The 21,932-nt window shown below is 41.7% G+C and overlaps 2 protein-coding genes across 2 annotated transcripts; one reads left to right on the forward strand and one right to left on the reverse strand.

Annotated features, from left to right (window-relative positions):
* Nucleotides 1-6,679: 6,679 nt before the first annotated feature.
* On the reverse strand, nucleotides 6,680-16,652 carry QDPR (quinoid dihydropteridine reductase). Its single transcript, XM_080632519.1, has 7 exons — nucleotides 16,554-16,652; nucleotides 16,355-16,447; nucleotides 14,890-14,986; nucleotides 13,123-13,263; nucleotides 10,498-10,606; nucleotides 9,102-9,185; nucleotides 6,680-7,209 (listed from the first exon to the last, which is right to left on the reverse strand). Exons 1-7 carry the CDS (start codon nucleotides 16,638-16,640, stop codon nucleotides 7,101-7,103), a joined length of 720 nt encoding a protein of 239 aa, XP_080488645.1. The 5' UTR covers nucleotides 16,641-16,652; the 3' UTR covers nucleotides 6,680-7,100.
* Nucleotides 16,653-17,856: 1,204 nt separating this feature from the next.
* Nucleotides 17,857-20,605, forward strand: CLRN2 (clarin 2; the record flags this gene model as incomplete). Its single annotated transcript, XM_080623781.1, has 3 exons — nucleotides 17,857-18,109; nucleotides 19,792-19,971; nucleotides 20,340-20,605. The coding sequence occupies 3 exons, from the start codon at nucleotides 17,857-17,859 to the stop codon at nucleotides 20,603-20,605; spliced, it is 699 nt and encodes a 232-aa protein (XP_080479907.1).
* Between the last annotated feature and the right edge of the window lie 1,327 nt (nucleotides 20,606-21,932).

Consider the following 21,932-nt stretch of genomic DNA (forward strand, 5'->3'; position numbering starts at 1 on the left):
TACAGCAGATGTATGTAACAGCAGATGCACCTAGCACCTCTTTCTGAATAAGAAAGTATTAACTCAAACAACTTCACAACTGCAAAACCAGAAGAAAACCAGGAGGTGTATCCCTTTACCTGAAATCCAGTGGCAAGCTACTAACTACAAATGCAAGGGTAAAGAGAAGATGTTAATTTGAAAATTCAGCTCTCACTGGAGATGAATAACGGGCACTTTGAGAGTGACAATTCCAGTTTTGTTCCAGTTTTAAACAGTATTTCAAAAGGTATCAAGCCCTCATGAAAGAATTAACTGGCTAAAACTTCAACTCTTATTCTCTGAAAGATACTAGAATTTAGCTATTTATTGAATGCTGGTGGCCGGTCACCACAGAAGCCCTGTGCCCAGGTATTCTGCAGTGCTATCGGCAGCCTGCGGCCCCACGCCCAGCAAGCAGCCCATCATGAGAGCTAGTAAACAGCCCTTTTCCCTTCAAACAGCATTTTATACCACCTAGTGATGGTAAGGGCAAACACCGCTTGGCCCTTCCTAGTAAACACCAAGAAAAGTATGTTTTCAGTGAATGCACAACCGCATGCCAGCTAACCAGTTCTTATCTCATTAATAACATGTCTGCCCCTCCCTCATACCTTCACACAATCTGCATGCTTCTTTCCCCAGCACAGATGTTTGTATGCTAAGCGTGACTTCTCTTTCTCTCTACCAGCACAACGAAGACAAACTCTCTCCACAGCAGGAACATGGCAAGTGTCTGCAGTAGCATCAGACAAGTCCTTCAGCCCTCCCTGTGGCAAGTGCAAAAGCTCAGCACAAGCTCACCTTTTTAAATCCCTTTCCCTCCCAAGCTGGTCCTTTTCTGACCGTTGCCCGAGATATTTTTCCCTGCTTACAAGGGGTGACAGGAGCTACGGGTCATAAGGGCTGCCCTCTGAGGGATGTGGCCAGCAACTGCCCTGTCCTGTGGGGACAAACCCTTTGTGCATCAAAACCACAGCAATTCAGGGAAGCACTGGGTGCCCTGGCTGAAAATTGTGTAAGAAAGAGAATAAGTGCATTTCTGGAGGGAGGTGCTGCCTGTGGGACACCCTTCAGGGACTGCGGTCACAAAGGCACCCCTGAGCAGACTGCGGATACTCCATGACGGGACAGTGGTGGCCATAAGGCGACTGCAGCCTTGGTCCCCTCAGGGCTGCCACTGCCCTGTCATGGGGTGTCCACAGTCCCCTCAGGGACATCCCACACGAGGGCAAGGTCACCAAGGAACAGAGCAGTATGAAAACCGTAGGCAAAGTGGAACAGAAAACCATTAGGCACACAGGACCTCAACCTCCTACACTGCCTGGCACCTCTCTCTGAGAGAATTTGGGCTGCGAGACTGTAATCCACAGGGAAAAGAAGGGAGGCTGAGGCTAGAGAGTGGGGAGGATACACAGTTTTACACGTCTGTGTAGCCTCATATTGCTAATAATGTGGTTTCCCTATGTGCTAGCTATGCGGATGGCATAAAGGTTTTCAGGGTAACACTTTGGTTGAAGATAGGCCTAAATTTGCAAACAGGAAGTTTTGGGGGGGTTGGGTTTGTAAGAAGAAAGAAAATTTGTTATTTACAAAATTAATCAAATGAAAGCTATTTATCAGGTAATGTGAATAAAGCAGGTCACTAACACCTGCTGGAGTATGGGCTGCTTCATTTGTTTAATGCAATACTTGGATGCACAAGGCACTTACTTCAGATATACATAGCTCTGCCCTGCTGCTCATGACACTATGCACTGATTTTGGTAACTAGCAGCTGGCATTTTAAGAGTCTGGTCATTCTTCACATGGAAGATGGAGGAAAACTGAGCATATGAGAAGGGTCTTAATAATTTGGGAAAAAATACAGTCTTGGGGGTCAAAGAGACTCTTCTTCCAGGTGATGTTTGAGTATGGGCTTAAATAAAAAAGCTAACTCATGTGGATCCAGAATCTACTATGGGGCCCATTTATACTATTTCCTCTGCCCTGTCACACTAAGATGTGAGGGTAGGAAGAGTAATTGGTTTGTTCAAAATGAAAAACAGCATGTTATTTTTAAATTCCATCTGTGATAGCCATGAATATTTAATGCCTGTTGTGCTGGATAGAAAATACCACTGCCTATGGCCAGATACACAGGTGAGTGGTGTCCAAATTACCTAGCTGAGGTAATCGTTGGCATAGTACTTCCTTTGCAAATCACCAAATATGGCTGGCAGCAAAGTGATAGGACTTTCACTTATGATCACAATTTTACATTAATTTTAATGACAGCGATGACGAAAGAGGTATTTTCAGTTTCTATTATTGTACTCACAGAGAGATAATTGTATTTCATTCCTATGTTCTGATTTTCATCAGTAGATCTCAAAGCACTTTTAAATGGTGTCATATATTGGGATATGAGGCACAGATGTATTCTAAGGCTTCCCGCAGACCAGTAGCCAAAGCAGGAACAGACACCAGGGACTCAAATCTTAAGGTTTTCTATACTTTTTTATTTGTAAGAATGTCCTAATATGTACTTAATAACAGTATTTAAGAGGAAGTTCTTAAAGGAAAATACTGTGATTAGTGGTGCAGTTCATATCTACAGGAGGCACTAGATAATGAATATCAAACTACAGAAATGACAGTCAGTTGGCTTGTTACTTCTTGTTCCCTCCTAAATATCACTTTAATATTACCTACCCCTTCATTTCACAGGCAAAGGAGTTAAGACTTTAACATTCAAAACCACAGAGTAATTAATTTTTATGTCTCTGAATCCCATCTCCTTGTTCATACCAGTCTGGTCTGAATAGAGGCTGGTTCTTTCAGTTGGATTAGGAAATTCTTGTAATCTGTATGTGCAGTACGGAAGTTAAATAATCTGTTTCTTTTCCTATTGTGTCCAAGCTCTTAAATTTTGTTACAGACTATTGATTGACAATCCACTTGCTGATAACACAGCTACACCTTGCTGGGGGACTCCCTTCACAGTCTTGGCTTCTTTATTTGTTGTTTTGTGTGTGTGTGTGGTGGTGGTGTTGGTTGTGGTGTCGGGTTTTGTTTTATTTCCTTTGAAACAGATGGAACAGTTTCTAGATGTGGTATGTGTCTGCATATATATATACTGTATATATATATAATTAGCTGCATGTGTTTGGTATAGAGAAGGGCAGAAAGCCTGGATTGTAGGCAACAAAGCAAGAAAGGGCAATGAGCCTCTCGGTGGAGGCTGTAGCACAATTGAAATCCTCGTTGCCAAAAAGGACGTAATGATATTTTCTTGGCAGTATAAAAATCTCCCCTATCTATTGGCAGCCTCTGCCCTCTGCCGGCATTCCTGGAGATCAGCCGCAACTCTCCTGGAATCTGTGATCATACCCCGAAGGCTCCTTGCAGACAGTGCAGAGACCACCCGTGTTTATAAAGCAACTCCTTTAGGATGTGGTGTCTCAGGAAGTGCAAGATTGACAGTGTCTGACAGGGATCTAAATCTCAAGTGACATTTGCTATTGACTTCTGCAGTGTTTTTCAGATGTCTGCCTACTTCTCACCTTGTTCCAACACAGCAAGGGTTAGTCTGAAGCATCTTCACATGCTATTACAGTCCCCATCTGTCTTCTTCCAGTGAGCCAATACAAAGAAGAAGGAACAGGATAATAAATGTTATTTTTTGTTGTGGTGGTGGTTTTCATTCCACTATTAAAAAAACATGCTTGTTTAGCATAATGAGTTATTCCAACAAAAGGTTTCAAAGTGAAGTTATGGGTTAATGTAGAATAGCAACTGCTGAATGACTCAGCTACCTTTGTACTTGGAAGCCATTCCATCTGTTTTTCTTGGATGCAGAGCATAAATTTAAACCTTCATTTTGTGGGAATTGTTATTAGCTAATTGACAGAAAACTAATTTTCCCATAAAAATGTAACTTTGAAAAAACTAATTAAACCTATTGGTAAAACACATGGATTTCACTTCACAGTGAAATCTGAGAACATTTCAGACTCAGTCCTGCAATGCACCAAAGGTTCTGCAAAGCAACAGGGTGGTACATGGGTCAGGCTTCACAGGATGGGGCCTTGGGCCACCCAGCAACTCAGGTTCATACCCACTTACACCTTGAATGTCAAAATCAGCTTCTTGTGCAGTATTCATAGGTCTGTGGGTTTGTAATGGAAGTACCAGTATCTACTGTACAAGTTTCTTTTATACTAACTTGTGCTTTATTAAAATCTACTTTTTCTACATCTGTAAGAGAAAAAGCATCGTTACAAAGTGGGCCTGTCCCAGCTGCCACGGCATTCTGATAAAGCCATGTCTCATCTCTGCAAGCTGGTACCTGATGCCATGTAAAACAGCTACCCCTGTTTGGGGTAAGTAACCATGCACCTATAGATATGCCATTTAATTGCATCATCTTTACAAAGGCACCTGGGCTCGGGTGTGGAAATGTCCCTTTTCTAGGACAATGGGTAAACCTACGACAGCCAAAACACCAACCACAAATGGTTTAGTGTGAGAACAGAACTGATTTGCATGACACAACTTGTTTATTTTTCCCCAGATCTCACTGATCTTTTTCTTTAGTGAACAGTAGTATGCACCTTCAAAAGAAGGTTGTATAGAACTCACTAAATTGGCTCTCTGCGTGTGGATTTTCTAATATGGTACCAGTTGTACAGTCCTAAATAAAAACCTGATAAATTCAGCCACTCAACATGTGTAAGAAATGACTAAATTTTGCATTTCTTATATTAAAGAATAAACTTCTTGCTTCCACAGTATTACATTGATGTTGATGGTGACATATAAACAACATATAAACTGTCCTCGCCCATGGTAAGGGGTTGGACTAGATGATCTTCAAATGTCCCTTCCAAACCAAATCATTCCGTGTATATCTTCACGATAGACCTGCAGTCTCCAGGTGCGCAGCTGCGCATAGCATGGACACCTCCCCTGTTTTCAAGGCCATATCTCTGGTTGACAGAACCAGAGCTCTCGCAGAGCAAACCTAGAGCATCTAGGTCAGAACCACACATTTGCCTCAGGTTTTCCTATCAGGACCACCAGGTCTTTCCAGTGAAAAGGAAGGAACCAATCTAGCTTCTGAAATGCATGGATCACACCTCATCTTTTCCTGACCCTCTCTGTTCTACCAAATTCTAAATCTGGTTTCCTCCTTTCATCCTGTTATTAATAGCAACATTAAGGCCTGGGTATGTCCACATAAGTCCACATATATCCACATATGTCCATCTTTTGCAAAAGATGCAAATCCCCTGTAGCCCTTAGCAAATAAGATTCTCTGCTCATCTTAGTCTTTTCGCTGTGTTACCATCTACTGCCACAGCAAGCTCTGCAAAAGTACCCTTGAGCCATACAGCCTGCCAGGTCCTTGGCCCTGTGCCCATAGCCAGCTATGTAAAACACATCTGGAATCCCAGCTATGCTCCCTTCACCATTCAAGAGTTTGATCTGCAGTTCAGGCAGCTTCCAAGACACATTTCAATTGATGTTTGCAAGATGACACAACACAGTGACTTGAATGCAACTTGGAAATTCAGCTAGCTTGGAAAAGGGAAACCTTTGAGTCAGGCAAGCTTGTAGTAGGACAGCTCTTCCCTTTTCCAGGATAACCAAGTAACACCTTAGTGCTTTATTCCTTATCAGTGCCTCGCAGCTTTTGTCTGTACTCTCAGCCTGCAGAAACTGCTGGTCAAATAGCACAGCTGCCAGTCTTCTGTTAGAATCCAAAGCAGCTTCATGAATTGACAGTTCTCAACTGGTTTGACAGGACATAAAAATTACCCTTACACCTTTGCAACCAGCAAAACAAAGTAAGTAAAGGGACAGCCATTCCACAAGAGGCAATCATGCAACCACGACCATGGTAAAACTATCAGCTCTTCCTAGCTGAGAGAAGGGAAAGATTTCCTGACTCATTATGATAAATCCTTAAACTTGAAGTTAATATAAAAAAAAAAAAAAGTGCATAGAGACTGTACATACAATTTTGCATATCCAGCTGTTCTCACGATGTTCCAAAAAAATCTGACAGTCCTGGTTTCATGTGAGTCTATGCTCAGACTAGACAATACTTTCCCTGTGCAACCAAACTGTATTTCCACACAGTGTAGCTGGATTAAAGATAACACTTGCTCCAGCTGAAAGCCTGCTTCTGTGCACAGCTTGTAGCTCTTGGGCATCTCTATCACAGAAATGTGTTTTATGCAGCATGCTCGGAAGGAAGGAAGTGAAAAGTCTCCTGCCATAACCAAACTGCAAGTTCAATTAAACTGGTTAAAATGTTACCCAGATATTTAGGTTACAGTGATGGAGACAGTCCAGCACATAAAACAATATGTATTTATTTAGCACAAAAAATTCCATATCCAAATAGAAGTGTATATATGTTTTTCTAGTACTTCTTTATGGCACTTTGCTTCTTGGAAGAGTAAAGAACCATCATGACTAACACAAAGTCATACTAATCATTTGACAGAATGACTGACAGCAGCTTATGAGCTGTAAGGCAAATTAGAAACCTCCTTCTCAAGTGAGTATTCTCTATAGAGTTCCATTAACTTAAGTGAAACACTGACAAGAAAAATGTTACCAGACTAGGACATTATACCCGACTGCAATGTTTCCTGCTGTTACAGCCAACACAATATGCAGAGGCATGGATATATCTCCTGACAAAGACACAGACTACTGGAAGTTTCACAGGAAGTTGCCAGGAACACTTACTGACTGAGAAAAAAAACAATCCAACCATTATGTGTGTGATTACATGACATAATTAAGCACAGTTCCCATTTCAGAGAAAACAGGTAAGTCAACATAAAATGCTCAGAATTAGGACACACACAAACTTTCAAGCCTGAAACTTGCATTTAGAGACAAATACATGATACTTGTTGGTAAACAAATGCTGATAGCTCACACTGGCAGCACAGAAATATTACTTGAAATCTGGTTCCATTAATGACATAACCACCGGATATAGAAGACCACCCAAATTGGTGGCACACAGACTTCCCATAGCTTCTCCGCTGCTGAAGTTTCACCACCTTAAGAGGCTTACATCAAAGATGTGCTGCCGCAACTAGTTCAGTCTTCCCTCCTGTAGTTACCACCTGGATTAGGCTACCTGAGTTTGGTCGATTCTTTCCTGTTATCCAGTCATAAAAGGTTCTGTTTCAAAATAAATGGATAAAACAGGGTGAGGAAGAAGAAAAAAAAACATTATCAGGTACACTGATGGAAGCATAAGATACAAGCCTATTAGTTTTACTTCTCCTCCTATTGCCCTCTCTGGTGATTTCCATGTACATTGTGAACTAGCAGTGCCATAACTGGATTCAGGCCCTCGGAACTGGTCACAGGCCCAGAAAAATCCATAGGGCTTTACAGAGCTCACACAGGATTTTCACAACATCTCAAAGGAAAAGGCCAGGAGCTTAAAATGTTCAAGTGGCGAGCCAAAGAGGTGAGTTATTTCCAAGTTCAAAAACAAATACTGAAAAGAGGAAGGAAAGGCAACTTAAGTTGCCTTTGTAGCATTTATGGCTATAACAGAGTTGCTAAACCCACTAGTCTCCCACAGGCCACTGTAACATTTAGATATTTAACTGGTCTCAGCAGAAGCACACAAAGCCTTAAGACATCCAAAGTATTGCAAAGTAAGATGGACTCATTCAGGTAACACACGAGAACACGTCTTACCAAGATGTAACACAAACTCCTTGCTCAAAATATAATACAGAAAGCACAGTGTATTTTTCAGGTCCATCAACCCTTCCAATGTTGCAGACACAGCAACTGCCATCCTGGAATGTCCTGCCATCTGACACAATGGCACAACATTCAAGCGCCCAGTAGGGAAAGTTTTTCTGCCTCTTTCCCAAGATGAAGATGTTACCAACACTTAACATCACATTTTTCTTCCACAGCCAGCAAGATTTTCCATTTTCAAAACTGGATTTAAAAGTTCAGGAATTAGAACTCAAGAAACAAACCAAAACAATCAACCTAGTTCTTCCATATGGAAAAAAGACTTAAAAATTTAAAAAAAAAAAAAAATAAAAATTGTAAAACCACCACATCTGGTTAAGCACAATAAACTAAAGATCTTTTTTTAAACGTTTTTAGGCCAACTCGATGGGGCCTTTTAAAGAGCCACATCAAACAGCTGCAGAGGGTGCTCACAAAACCATTTCCCACTCTAACTTTAAAAAGTCACAAAAAAAAAGGAAATCTAATGTCAGAACTAAACTACTCTCTGAACAATTAGCATAGGTAAATGCAATTTCAGTGTCAGCTCTAAAAGACTTTAAAAAGTGTAAGAGTAAAGCCCTTTACAATGTATGAATGTAGATTCATGTTTGGTTTTCCTCGCTGTGTCCTTATTTTCTTCCTTTTGACAGCTCACCCTCAGCAGGATCTCTGCTACTCCTGATCACAGCGCAGAAAGCAGCACTCGTGCTGCACCCTCTCTAACCAAGAGGAGAGACACACAGTGAGCAGGGCAATCCCAGCCTGCTCTTATGCAAAATACAGCTGGGAATCTCAGCATTTTGCAACAACATTCAGGACAAGCCTTTGTGGATGATGGAAAAAAAGAAACGAATGACTAAATTTTTCTAAACAAGAGCAGGAATTTTGTCAGCTGAGAAGTGAACACACCACAGACTGGGCACAGAGTGTTTAACAGAAAAAAAAAATCCCAAAGTTTCCATGCCTATTTGCAGTCTACCTTTAAGCCAGACTATTGTCTCTTGCATCTGCTGTCTGTAATTCAATTTGTCTACAGGCTTTATGAGGTTCTGTGGCTTATGACTGCTTAAGGCAATCTCCCTTGGTAGAATAACTGGTGTAGAGATGCTGCAGTTGACATAGGTGGGCTGATTTTCTCCAGTTAAGAAGCCTGTGCAATAAACCCAACGTGATTGAGAAACATGCACAATCAGATGATGGAGGTAAAAAGCCACCCAAATCCAAGACTGCTATTTAGAGAGAACAGGCAATAAAGATACAGCAGCAAAAGGGACAGTGAGGAATTGCTTAGTTACCACACTGATACTCACTCAGCAATGAATTCTAAAGGTGTCCAGGAGCTGAAATCTGCATCAGGCATTGATTTCCTGTTTGCTGGTGTATCTAAGGTAACCCTGTGATTAAAAATGATAAGCCTTTTAATTATACACCATGTTTCTGATGAGTGCCACCTGCTTCTATCCAGCACTGTAGCATACGCTTGCCTTTTAGACCACATGGTATGGATTTCCCCTTCATCCTCCACGTGCTGAGAACATATAGCCATCAGTTTCAACATATACCAAAGGCTCCAACCTACAAGCCCTCACCTTCCTGGCTTGCTGATGAAATCCAGCCTATTAGAGCAATCACTCAGTCCACAGCTCCCTTCTAGTCTCTTCCCTGCAGACAGGAAGAGACAGCAACATGCTTGTTCAGGTGTACTGCACAGCACACGAGCAGTACAGCCATGCTTTCATAGAGCCTCATGCCAGCTGCAAATGCAGAGGTTAAGTGCATAAGCATAGGAAGCTTTGACTTTGATGATATATATTTATGCTATATACAGTGATAAAGGGGTGAACTTTTCACAAGTCCTTCCTCGAGATACTGTTGATAATCCAAGGTATTATTACTCTCTCAAAACTACACTCAAAACCAGTTTGGCATGAGGAGTATCCAAATGCAGAACACCCAAGAGTCCAGTGATATTGGTGTCTGCCTGTCCATCCAGCTCTGTAGAAGATGATGTTTGTGTAAGAGGAAAACAAAGCAGGGAGAATTCAGATAGTGATCTAAATCCCTATATAGAACTCTTTAATAGTTTTTGGTCCTGAATGGACCTGGCAAGAAAAATACTTTTCATTTTGGCAACAGAATTGCTGAGTTTAGACAGACTGAAGATCTTCTAGGCTACTTTTCTAGCTTTCCTCATCAAAAAGAAAGCTGTGACAGGAAAATACAAGCTAAGGTTTTTCTTTTCACATATCCCCAAAATGATCTTTTACTGATCAAGCTTAGTTATGCAGCACCTTATGAAGAAGTATCTTTAACCAAGTCAAAACTTGTTAAGTAATCCTTTTGCTTTACTATTTACCCTTTACTACTATCACATGTTCAATCTACAACTGTGCTGAATAGCTCATCCCATTTTCAGAGTTCTGTCTATACTGGAAAAAAAGAATCAAAAAACCTCATGTTAATGCATGGCTACAGTTGAACTGGTTAAAAGCAAATCAAATTTCAATCCTAACATCCACTACCGTTTTGCAAAGGAAAATAAAAAAAACCAAACAAACATTTTCACAGTGACTTGCCTGAAGCTGTGAATAGGTGTGAGAAGCTGTTTGTGGCCTGTGTATAGGACATCACAAGCACATCCATGTGACTCCAGGTTACAGCAGTAATCAAATAAAACAACACAGAAGCAACTGTGCAACCACTTACGGTAAAATGGCAACAGCAGCAGACCCAGACGGCAGGCCACTATTGGGACCTGCTAAACTCTGACACAGCTGATGCACTGCTCCTTTGGCCATGCCATAGCCAATCATCCCTGACAATTAAAAACAGGCAAATTAAAGCATAATCAAAACAGCTTTCAATGCCATCAGTAGTTTAATAAAAAAACTCAGATTGTTTGATGAACATCAAGTTTAAGACCACTTACCACAGCCAGAACAGAATCAGATTTTTAAAACACGTTAAAACATACATATTTAAAGGGAAAAAAAGTATATAAAAGGAAAAAAAACAAGAAGCTCTTACTAGGCATCCAGGAAGCATCACAGAAATTAGCAGCTTACAGAGTTAAGTAGTAAGTTAATGTATCCAAACATACCCTGAAGGATGTGATCTACAGGGCTAACTAACCTCACAAATCTAATAAAGTAACTGTGAAAATGCTTGTAGAATTTACTAAAGGCAAACATCCATTTATTTTCATCTTATGCGGGTTTTGACCCAAACAGATACAGCTCACTTCTCTCCAGAACTGTAATTCACTTGGTCAGCACCCCAAATCTGACAAGCCCTTTGAAAAAAGCTACAATACCTCCCTACCCACCATGGGAGAAAATAATCTGTGTGTAAAACAATTTCTTCCTGAACACTGCTGCTTTCTAGGCAGACAGTACCCAGCAGTGTAAGAGCAACAGGAATGAGAGCATAAGGCACACTGGTTGGGTAAAGATCTGGACAATCAGGGTGCTGAAGATCTGAGATGTCTCACAGTACGTTCTGCCAAGCAGTCCAGACACAGACTAAGTACATAAGAAAACAAATGCATTTTGTCTATACAACTGGATGCCTTTCTACCCATTTATGTAACTATACAACCCCTTTCCAGTGTTCCTGAGGAAGTATTTCGTATCAAATTTACAAAGGTAATTTTACCTTTGTACAATTACCAAAGGTAATTGTAGAAGTGTCTCCACTATATCCAATTGGACATAATTTTTATCAGGAGAATCATGGGCAGCAGGAACAAACTTGTATTATTGTTATGATAAAGATACTTCCAATTGTATGGCATTTCCCTCTTGTACTGTCTAAACAAAACATTCTAAGTCTTCTTAAACTTGTTCATGCTTCCATATTCCTTAGCCACCACTGTCAGACTGCTTCTGTAACTGTGATTTTCAGCATTCTTCAGTTCACATTATGCAAGTCAACATTTTCACACAGCAAAAGAAAAACCATGCTAATAGCAAACAAGAAAAAGATTACTCCTTCCATTTTTTTTTGCAAAAGTTGAGTAACATCTCTTTCCCAACTCTTCCTGATGTTAATGAGTTGCATGTGTTTGCCGAAAGCACTGCTGTGTTTTTCAGGAAAAAATCCAGACTAGCTGAAACCAGCTAATTCAGAACATGAAAGCAAATCACTGTTTCCTGTGCTGTGGTCCCCATCTCCCCCAAAACCACCAAATAAAAAACAGGAAAGTTTGCTGGAGTTCATGTTTTTTCATTTGTATATGGTCAGCAGCACTACACTGTAAATTACGCATCTGCTTTTTTTCATAAAGTAAGCCTTTTATCTTCTGACTATGCCAGAAGCAGCTGTAAGTGTACAAGATAAACCACTAACTAGAAAATATAGCATATTCTTCCCCAAACAGTTTCAGATACAGCCTTCAGGGATGTTCATAAAATGGATGTTTTAAAATTTTAGTATCTATGTCTCAGGAAAATATCGTTAAAGTCATGCTAACAAAAGATTGGGAAATACAAGTATTTGTCTCAAAACCTTTCCACTCCCTGCCTGTGGGCTTGTGTCAGTGCTGCTTTGTTTTAATGTTAAATTGCTCTCAGATTCCTTCCTCCATGCAGACCAACCTGGTGAGAAGCGAGATGAAAAACCCAATAAAGTTTGTATTAAATAGCTAGCAGATGGCAAAGCTGAAGGTCAACAAGCTTATTTGTGTCTGAATCAAAGGCAGACGGGAATCAGAACATGAACAGGACAAATAGAGTCAACAGAATTAGCTGAGTCATTGCCAATGAAAAAATTGGGCAACTAAGGACTCTGCCTTTCAGAACACAAACAGGACATTTTACTTTATTTGAGGCACTGGAACAGGTTGCCCAGAGAAGCTCTGGATGTCCCATCCCTGGCAGTGCTCAAGGCCAGGTTGGATGGAGCTTTGAGCAAACTCGTCTAGTGGAAGGTGTCCCTGCCCATGGCAGCGGGATTGGACCTAGATGAGCTTTCAGGTCCCTTCCAACCCCAACCATTCTGTGATTCTATGATTAACCTTACAGCTTGCTGTGTGCTTCTATTCTTCTGAAAATTATTTTCCAATATTTTTTTACTGTATCATGTATTAGCCAAGTACATTTCACCATGGTCAAGGATGTTATTTAAATACAGATTCTGTTTGCAATCCAGTGTAAAGAGATTATGTACTGCTACCTGTAAAAGTACACTTCAGTGTTTTAGTAGCAATTTTCCACTTGTACTAAATGCCAAGACACCGGAGAGTGAAACTGCTGCTTCATAAACAAGAATGCTCACACTAACAGACAACTGTAACTGCTGATGTCCCAGCAGTGACCATGTATTGCATTTTACCTGGGGTTCCAGACAAAGCAGCTTGAGCTCCTGTCAAAGTCAAGAGGCCACCTTCTTTCAGATGTTTTGTGGCTAGGTGGCTGGAAATAGTCGATGTCCAAACACTCTGCTTCCACATGAGATCACAGTTTTTGTATAAAGCTGGTTAGGAAGAGAATTAGTAAAATCAACTAAAAGTTAGAAGACTTCTAACTCTAATTTCCTTACTGTTAGAATACAACAGGAAACATGCTTTCTACTATTTTCTACTTCCACATTGGCTAAAATAACAATTTATGTCCTTTGTATCTCCCTTCTCTTTAGGCTCCACGTCCCAACTCTACAGCATATATTCTAGGCAGTTACTTGCTTTCTCACCACCACAAATAAAAAGCAAACACACACAAAACAGTTCCATTAGCTCTCCATTAATGGTTCAGATTTCCAAGTTCTTGAAACTCCTATAAGGTTGCTTCAATCTGTGTCAAGGATCTCAAAACTCTCACATTAGCCTCACCCCACCTTACAGTAGCAAGATCTAACTCTTCTCATAACTTCCTCACTGACTGCAAAAGAACTATGCTCCATTAGTATGCAGACAGAAGACTCCAAGAGACAAAGGAGTCCAACAAAAAAGTATTTCTCATTGTCAGATTACTTCATAAACCAAGAAACAACCTGTCTGCCTGACATTAGGACACTGGCATGGGATACTGAAGACACACGCATCTGCACTGTACCAAACGAGTGTTCCAGTGCACCTAGGTACTGGAATAAGTAAATGTGCTACAATCCCCAGTAAGGCAGCCTACAAGGGAGGTACAACAGTAACTTCAAATGAAAGCAAAATACGACCTTTCAGCATCGGTTTTCTTTATTATCAGTATCAACATGGGAAAAAAGAAAAACAATAATGCCGAAGATTCTAGTATTTCAGAATGACCATTTCCGTAACACAATATGGAGCAAGTCTAAATAACCGTGGTATAAGCCAACCACCTATCCCAAGATACCCTACTACTCTATCAACACCATCACTATAAATCATGGTTATGATAAAGTAGCTTATTTAAGCTAACAATCTAACATAATGCAGCTGTAGCATAACATATGCCTTTCCATCTTGCCTCTCATCAAAAAGAAATCTTTGCCTTTAATGTCCAAACTGGAATGGGGGAAGAACAGAACACATTTTACCAGATTTCCTCCAGACAGAAAACAAGACTATTTTTTAGCTTGTATTTCTACACTAGCAGGTAAAGTATAAAATTTCATTCTGAATATTCCATGTCTACAAGCTTTTTTTCTGTAGCATGATCTCAGGCCATTAGACAGCCCCCTTCCAACACTGTATTGCACAGTAATAGCTCATAGAACTACAGGAGGCAACTGAGCTTATACACATATAGCAATGAACTGGGAAACAACACTGACGTTTCTGCCTAGCCATTGTTCTATGTAACTTGCCTGATATAGGTAAACTCAGCAGAAGTTAGCTCATAGCTAATAACATTGAACTCCTTCATGAAGTGCACCGAGATCTTTCAGTGCAAACTAGCACATCAAGAAGTATTACTGAGAATACCAAGTGCCGTGCAAATTTAAGCACAAAAGTTCACAGAAGCACTAAGCAGCATTGTGACTGAGCCATTCTGTACTTTTATGCTCATGTCCTCTTCTGGACTCGGGAAGAAAGACCATCTGAAATATCCTTATTACCATGATTTTTAAGGATTCCTCTCAGATTTCATTCATGGGTTTACTGACACCCATGTACCAAAGGCTTACACTTAGCTTTGGCGCTGCCTCCAGCCCATCCTCCTGCTACACACAAGATTGCATCCACCTTTTCTTCACCAAGGAGTTTTCCAACCTCTGCTGTCACCTACAGTACACAGAACAAAGACACATTGGAAACATCGGATGAGTAAGGCACAGAAGTAAATGTCAGGACTGACCCACTTTTTAGCCAAGTAACACAACACACAGCAATTGAAATAACTGCATAAGATTAATATTTATGATCTGTATGAACTCAAAGTAATTGTGTTGAAAGACAACTACAGATAAAAGTCAGCCCAATGAAGGTCAGATCGCACAGTCCATGATAGTACTGGAAATAACTGATTTTAGCTGGACTGAAAGATCTGACCCTGACCTGTATCATTAACAGTTTTTATTTGTGACTTACTTTTTGAGAGGTTCTTCTCTGGGTATGGTGCTGCTTAACATGGAAAATGAAACTCCAGGTCTGACCAGGACTATGGGTGTCATTTTTAATGATAGTGCAAGAAATGAACAACTGAAGATCAGCCTTTTTATTGCTTCTATCTAGACTACAACCATCAGTTCAAGTATGGCCCCTAAATTTGTATTTGTATACTTTTAAATATCCAGTATATTTTTCACTTTCAAACACAAGACTTGACAGCTGGCAATAAATGTGTTGCCTATCAATTTTCTCTGCCAACGTGAAAAGCAAACAACCTGTTTCTCAACAAAGACAAATATCCACTGGTTTTCGCAACAGCTGAGCATTGAAAAAAATATGTTACAAACTCTTCATTACTCTTCAAGAGCCTTAAGAATTAGTAGATATAAAGAAAACACTGGCTAATGATTTAGTTTATCAACAACAAAAATAGAGCTGAAAGTTACAAATTAAAAACTAAATCCTATCTCTTGAGAATGAAGCAGAACAGTTTTTAGGCTAGCTTGGATTCAACCATATTCACCTTTGTGGAAACCAGTGTATTCTCTACGTATCCCACCAGGGCTTAGAGTTTGCATGCTTTGAGTATACCTTCTACCTACAACCTATGTATTTAAGATTTAGGGCATTCAAGAGAAGTGTTGTTGCATTTTAAGGTGTCCAAATTCATCTTTATTATACTCACCTGATTCAATCTGTAACTTTTCAAGTGACCAAGAAAAAAGTAATGCAAAACTGCATTACATGCTGAACCTCCAAAATCCCACATCAAGCTCTTTCTGCATATTCACGCATGCAATTAAATTACAAATAATAAGGAAGAAAGCAACGACAAGCAGATGTGATGATCTTCGGGTTGAGGGTACCGTCACCGGTAAGCTCCTTAACCCACAGCGGCTGCTTCTTGCCCGAATCTGGATCCATCCCTACAGCCGCCACCCTCCTTGCTTCCGCACCACTGTCAAGAGCGCACGGATGAGAACTCGAAGCAGCGGCTGACCGCTCCCCTCCACCGCCTCAGGCCGCCCCGCGCCGACCCACCTGCTCAGCATGCTCAGGGAAAGAGTCGGTCATCCTCACCACCACGCTGGCGCTGGCATCCTCGTTCTCCGCCAGGTCAATGCTGGCCACCCACTGCAGAGAAAGCAGCGCGTTAGCGCCCGGCCGCCGAACCGCCTCACGCTGCCCCCCGATCGGGAGCGCTCCTAGCCTCGCCATCTCCAGCCCTGCCAGCACTTACCCAGTCCCTGGACTTGAGGTACCGCACGCACTGGGACCCCAGCGCGCCTCGACCCCCATACACCAGCACCCTGCCTGCCGCGGCCATGCTCACTGCTAGCCCGACCCACCCCACTCTGACTCCGGCCCTACTCCGCTGCACAGCGCTTCGCCTGGGTGGCTGGCAGGTCTCGCCTGCGCATGCGGGCTGCCCCGGGGGGGGCGGGTGCAGGGCGACAGCGCCCGATTCTGGTAGCGGTGGCGGGGCCTACGGGGAAGGAACGTCCTCATTCTGCTGCGGTTCCGGGGCACTGCCGGAGCCGGGGGAGGAGAAATCGCAGTGTCTTGGCCGACCCCCAGCCTGCCCTGGGGCTCGGGTGGTGCCGTTGAGAAACTTTTACCTCAGGAAATCCCGCACCCTTGAGGCGGCGCTGTTGAGGGGTAGGCAGCTACCCATAGGCATCCACCTTCACAGCTCCCCCGGGCAAGGCGACTGTCCCTCCTGGCCTGAATTCCAGCCACAGGCTGTGTTACCGCCAGGATTAATTGAGTAATTAATTAATTAATTAGCGGTTACAGAGGTCACTGTAGGGCTGAAGTAGCGATAATCATAGAAGTGCAGGCAATTACAGGTTTTTTCAGCACCCGTGGGCCGCGCCTGTAGCTTGGGTTACGCCGGTTAGCTCAGCCTCTTGGGCGGCAGGAACCGCGTGTGTTCGGAGAGTCCGTATGTGCAGCACCGCGGAGCACCGGTGATGTGCCTCCTTCCGCTGGCCGGCCGGCCGAGGGGAGGGCTCCGCTCCGAGCCGAGCCGCACCGCGCCGGCGGCACTGACATGTACAGGCGGGCGGGAGCGAGCAGGCTCAGGAGCCTGAAGAACCCAGCTGCTAAATTGTCTGGTTTAATCCTTGGCCCCCTGCACACAGCTATTTACCCACGTTTAACAATCTAAAAAAACAGCTTCTGCTCCTCATTTTCTTCCCATGAGGTTACAGTAAAGAACTTGATGTCATTTGAGCAGGACAATTAAACCGCTGATGAAACCTTAGCCAGGCAATAGATATAGGATTACTTTCCGCAGAAACAAGCATCACCACTCTACAGTATAATGAAGCTGTTCCTTGCAACCATTTCAGGATGTTATCGCAGCAAAATATGTTGTTCATTTGATTTTTAACTGTTACGATTAATTTCTGGAGCTTCAAAGTACAATGAGATGTATTCTGAAGCACCTGCTCTTCATTTGTGAATTTTGGAGCACAGGAAAGAACGGAGACATGCCTGCTGCAGAGAGGCTGTGGTGATGATTCCTTGAAAACACTAGGATGCCTGGCTGCTTTAAAAAGACTTTATTTGCCTTGGCTTCTCTCATAAGTTTTGTGTCTTTTATCCTGATTGTTGTTGCAATGGGGACCCCAAAGTGGATAACTGGGAAGATCCTTTGCAAAACAGGAGCTGATTTGGTCAATGCCACAGATCCGGAGCTGGTCAAGTTCATTGGAGAAATTTACTACGGACTCTTCCAGGGCGGCAAAATTCGGCAGTGTGGGTTGGGCGGACGGCGCTCCCAGTTCACAAGTGAGTACAGGTTTGTTTGAATCTTCAGTCTGATGTCAAGTTCAACTTTAAAAACATCTTTTTATTTAAAGACCTCATAGAATGCAAATTACTATTATTAAATTTGTGTTTGTGGCAGACTTGTGGTTTTTATGGTTTGGAATCCGAGTGCAAATGTAAAATATCTGTCATTTTGGGCTTTTTTCTACCAGTTGTGTTCTGTTATATCCTGAAATCAAGACATGAGATGGGGGAAGGAAATCCCTAAGGCTAGATTGAGGGTTTCCTGTTGGTCTTGTGAAGGGAGTGAAAGTCATTTGGAGATGACCCTGTAAATCATACCTTCCCCTTGACTGACTCTTTCCTATGCCAAGTGTTGCTCTGGAATCTCTTTATGCCTCTGTCCTCACCTTCTCTATTGAACTCCTTCTCTTTTTTATTCCTTTAAGAAGTAGAGATTTATTTAGCTGGCCAGATTTCTGCATTTCTCTAGCTCTCCTAATGCAGCTGCCTGCCACAGCAAACACTCCTAACTTTATTAATGTGTTGAAGACATTTTTACCTTTTTTCCTCATAACTTTGGAGAGAAAAAAATGCTGAACTCTTGAATAGATTTGTAAGAATTTCTACATTTTTTTTAACGTAAAAAGTTTTCTTGAGGTCTCAAAAGCACTCAGACACTGATCTGTACTTTGGGTGATTACCAGGTTTTGCACATCATGTGCTATAGTGAAAATGTTATTTTGCATTAATGATTTTCTGTTCAGTTTGCGGATCCACCATGACTTAAACTGATATAAGTTGAAGCTGCTGCAGCCCCATCCTCTCTGTAGCCCACAAGAATGCTGTCCTGCCCAATCCTTTGCAACGGCTCTGGGAGTTGTTGCAGTGAAGTTGGTCAGGAAGTTAAGCTGGCCAAAAAATGAACCTACCAAAAAACCCATTAGTTTCGCATAGGATCATGGCTGACTACACAACTGCACAGCACTACTCTAAAAACTCGAAGGCAGGCAGGACTGTGGGACTTAAGAGGTATGAAGAGAATCAGAGCAAACTTAACTTGGGTCAGCATGACCAGTTGTTAAGCTGAGATGAATGTGGACTAGTCACTTTTACAATCACCAAGTCCTGCTCAAGCTCTGACTGCAGCTGCAACTTCATGACATGGGGCAGAGCAGTCACACTCAATTACTCTGTCCAGTGAGTTTGAATGGCTGGCAGACCAGCCATCAGGTCAAACCCCTTCCAGCTCTGCTCTGCTCCTCTTTGAGGCATTCAGAAATACCATACCAGTTCTCTCACCCTATCCTGTCAGAGAGAATGAGGAAAAAGTAGCCAATCTCCTTTAATCTCTGTACAGCTTTCTGGACTCTTTAATAAACTTTCTAATTAATTACTAACTAATTCTATAGCAGAGATAAAGACATTAACACAAGTAGATAAATTAAGCAGGACTTAAGCCTGAGTCCTTATTCACAGCACCTTTGTAAAGGATATTCCTGTAGTAGAATATCCCTAGTTTGTGTGATGTAGTGACAAATAAAGCATCATGAACTAAGGTGTGTGTAATTACCTGAATTGATCACCTCTGTAAAAGATAGTCTTGTTTCAGTATAATTTAAGTCTGCAGCACCAGCACAGTGTGATTACTGTTGTCAAGAAAAAACACACACTGACTAGATGATGTTTTCTTTCCTTGACAGTTTTCCCTCACATGGTGAAAAAGCTGAATACAGGCCTACATGTGATCATTATAATGTTCCTCTGTGTGGCCATTTCCTTTTCTCTGGTCAGTTTTGGATTCTGCATTCTTAATGCAATAAAAGTTCCTTACCGGGCTATTAAAGGTCCAGCAGGAGTTTGCCTTTGGAACTTCATTGCAGGTAACAGCATTTACCAGTAGCTTTTACCAGTCACATTCATACACAATGTTAACATCCCTTCTCTTGCCTTACTGAATATTTCCTTGACTTAGATACCTGTGAATAAAATTAAGTGTAGCAGTGAATTCTCATCTATCAGCTTTTTTACAGGAGCTGTGAATGCCAGTAATTAGGCTCTATCTGTACCATGGAAGGAAGGACTTTATTACCAACACTGGTACAAGATTTGGCCATACAATAAAAACCAAGCATTTTGAAGGTGTTTAAGCCATGCCTAAACCCATCCCTACTCTGTATCACACGCACTGTTGTATTCAATAAGTCTTCTGAAGCCCAACCATAATCTGCCTTGTTTCATTTCATTGCAGGTGGATTTCTAGTACTTGCAGTCACCAGCTTTATGGCTGCTGTGAAACTTCATCACCTCACAGAAAGAATCGCCAGTTTTCGGGAAAATGTCTTTCAATTCGTTGTCTTAGAAGAAAGGTTCGAAGACTCTTTTTGGCTTTGTGTGGCAAGTGCCACAGCACATGCAGTGAATTTGCTGCTAATAGCCATTAGTGGGATTCATTTCCCTAAAATTAAGACTAAAACAGAAGAAACAAATGTTACAGCAGAAGATATCATGTACTAATAAATCTACACAAAACTACTTTGGTCAGGTGAACTGTCACAACACAAAATAGCTTCTTGGCTCTTCAGCTTTTGATTTGGATGGATGATTTTTGTATAAACATGCATAAATATGATATTCTTCTCTACCAGCAATTAACACGTGTGGGAATAACAAATGCAGTTACCATTGTTCTCCAAACTGACCAATACATGCAGTGAATATGCACTGCTCACAGGTTTCTGAAAATTTGCATTTTGAGATATTGTGAAATACAATTTCATTGAAACCAAGTGTCTTCTTTATTTAGAAAGAAAATATGTATATCCCAAATCTTTGATACTGTAAATTTATTTCAAAACAGGAAGAACGGACATCTACCAGTTAATTTCACAGAATTACCTGGAAAACATTGTGAGGGCTGTGTGAGATATGTTTGGTGACGTTGTAGCACGTTGAAAAAGAACACTTCATCATCTCTAAAGCTAAAATTAAGGAGAAGCACAGGCTAAGTATGTGTGAAATGTTTCTCAAACTGAAATTGTCAAACCCCACAAAGTAAAGAAGTGAGAAAAGTAAGGTTCATGGGATGCATGTCGACTATGAAATAAAATGTATTAGCTGCAAGATGAAGGTTTCGTTGTGGCTTCTGAGCGTAAAGTAAACAAAATCAAAGTAATTGCTTTTCAATAACTGGGAAAATGATAATCTGACAGATCAATTGTCTTCAGAAACCTTTCAGTTCTTATGTCTATGTCAAATCAAGTAAAAGTGATGTATGGTGAAACAGTATTAAAATGAATTAAAATGGTTAAATGGGTGGCAAAGTTACTTAGGGAGTACCATAATTTTGACAGGCATTCAACCAGTCTTGACTCACAAGTAATGAGTATTTCAGAGAAACGAATATGCCATTAAGCACGTCAATTTTAGAATAAGGCAGAAGAAGTGATTCCTAATTTATATCACTCCCCTACTTCACCGTTTTTCTGACTCTGCTGGTGCTTTCACTCAGTCTTACCCTGCGCCATGACTCCAGGAAGATGGTGTGATACCAGACGGGCAGCAAACCAACTCAGCCTATGAAGGTGCGTTAGTTGGTAACAGCACAGTACATGTACATTTTAATCTTCAATATGCATACCAGGACAGTTAGTGGCTGTGACAAGCCCACAAGAGACGCTGTGCGCACGCTCCCCTGGAGCACACCGCAAGAGGGCAAACATCCCCTGTGGGACCGATGCCCATCCCTCGCGGTACACAACCCTGCACACACGTAAACCCCGAAGCACCTCCCGTGTCCCCGCAGACACTGACCTGTGACCGATCCCCACATCCTGCCTCCGTC

The sequence above is a fragment of the Psittacula echo genome, assembly GCF_963264785.1.
Source record: "Psittacula echo genome assembly, chromosome: 1".
Classification (NCBI taxonomy): Eukaryota; Metazoa; Chordata; class Aves; order Psittaciformes; family Psittacidae; genus Psittacula; species Psittacula echo.

Coding starts and splice junctions, on each gene's coding strand:
- QDPR (XM_080632519.1), bottom strand. CDS start 16,640: ATGGCCGCGGCAGGCAGGGTGCTGGTGTATGGGGGTCGAGGCGCGCTG. Junction 16,448..16,553: donor ACCTCAAGTCCAGGGACTGG/GTAAGTGCTGGC, acceptor CTTTCTCTGCAG/TGGGTGGCCAGCATTGACCT. Junction 14,987..16,354: donor TCCCTGAGCATGCTGAGCAG/GTGGGTCGGCGC, acceptor TGTGTACTGTAG/GTGACAGCAGAGGTTGGAAA.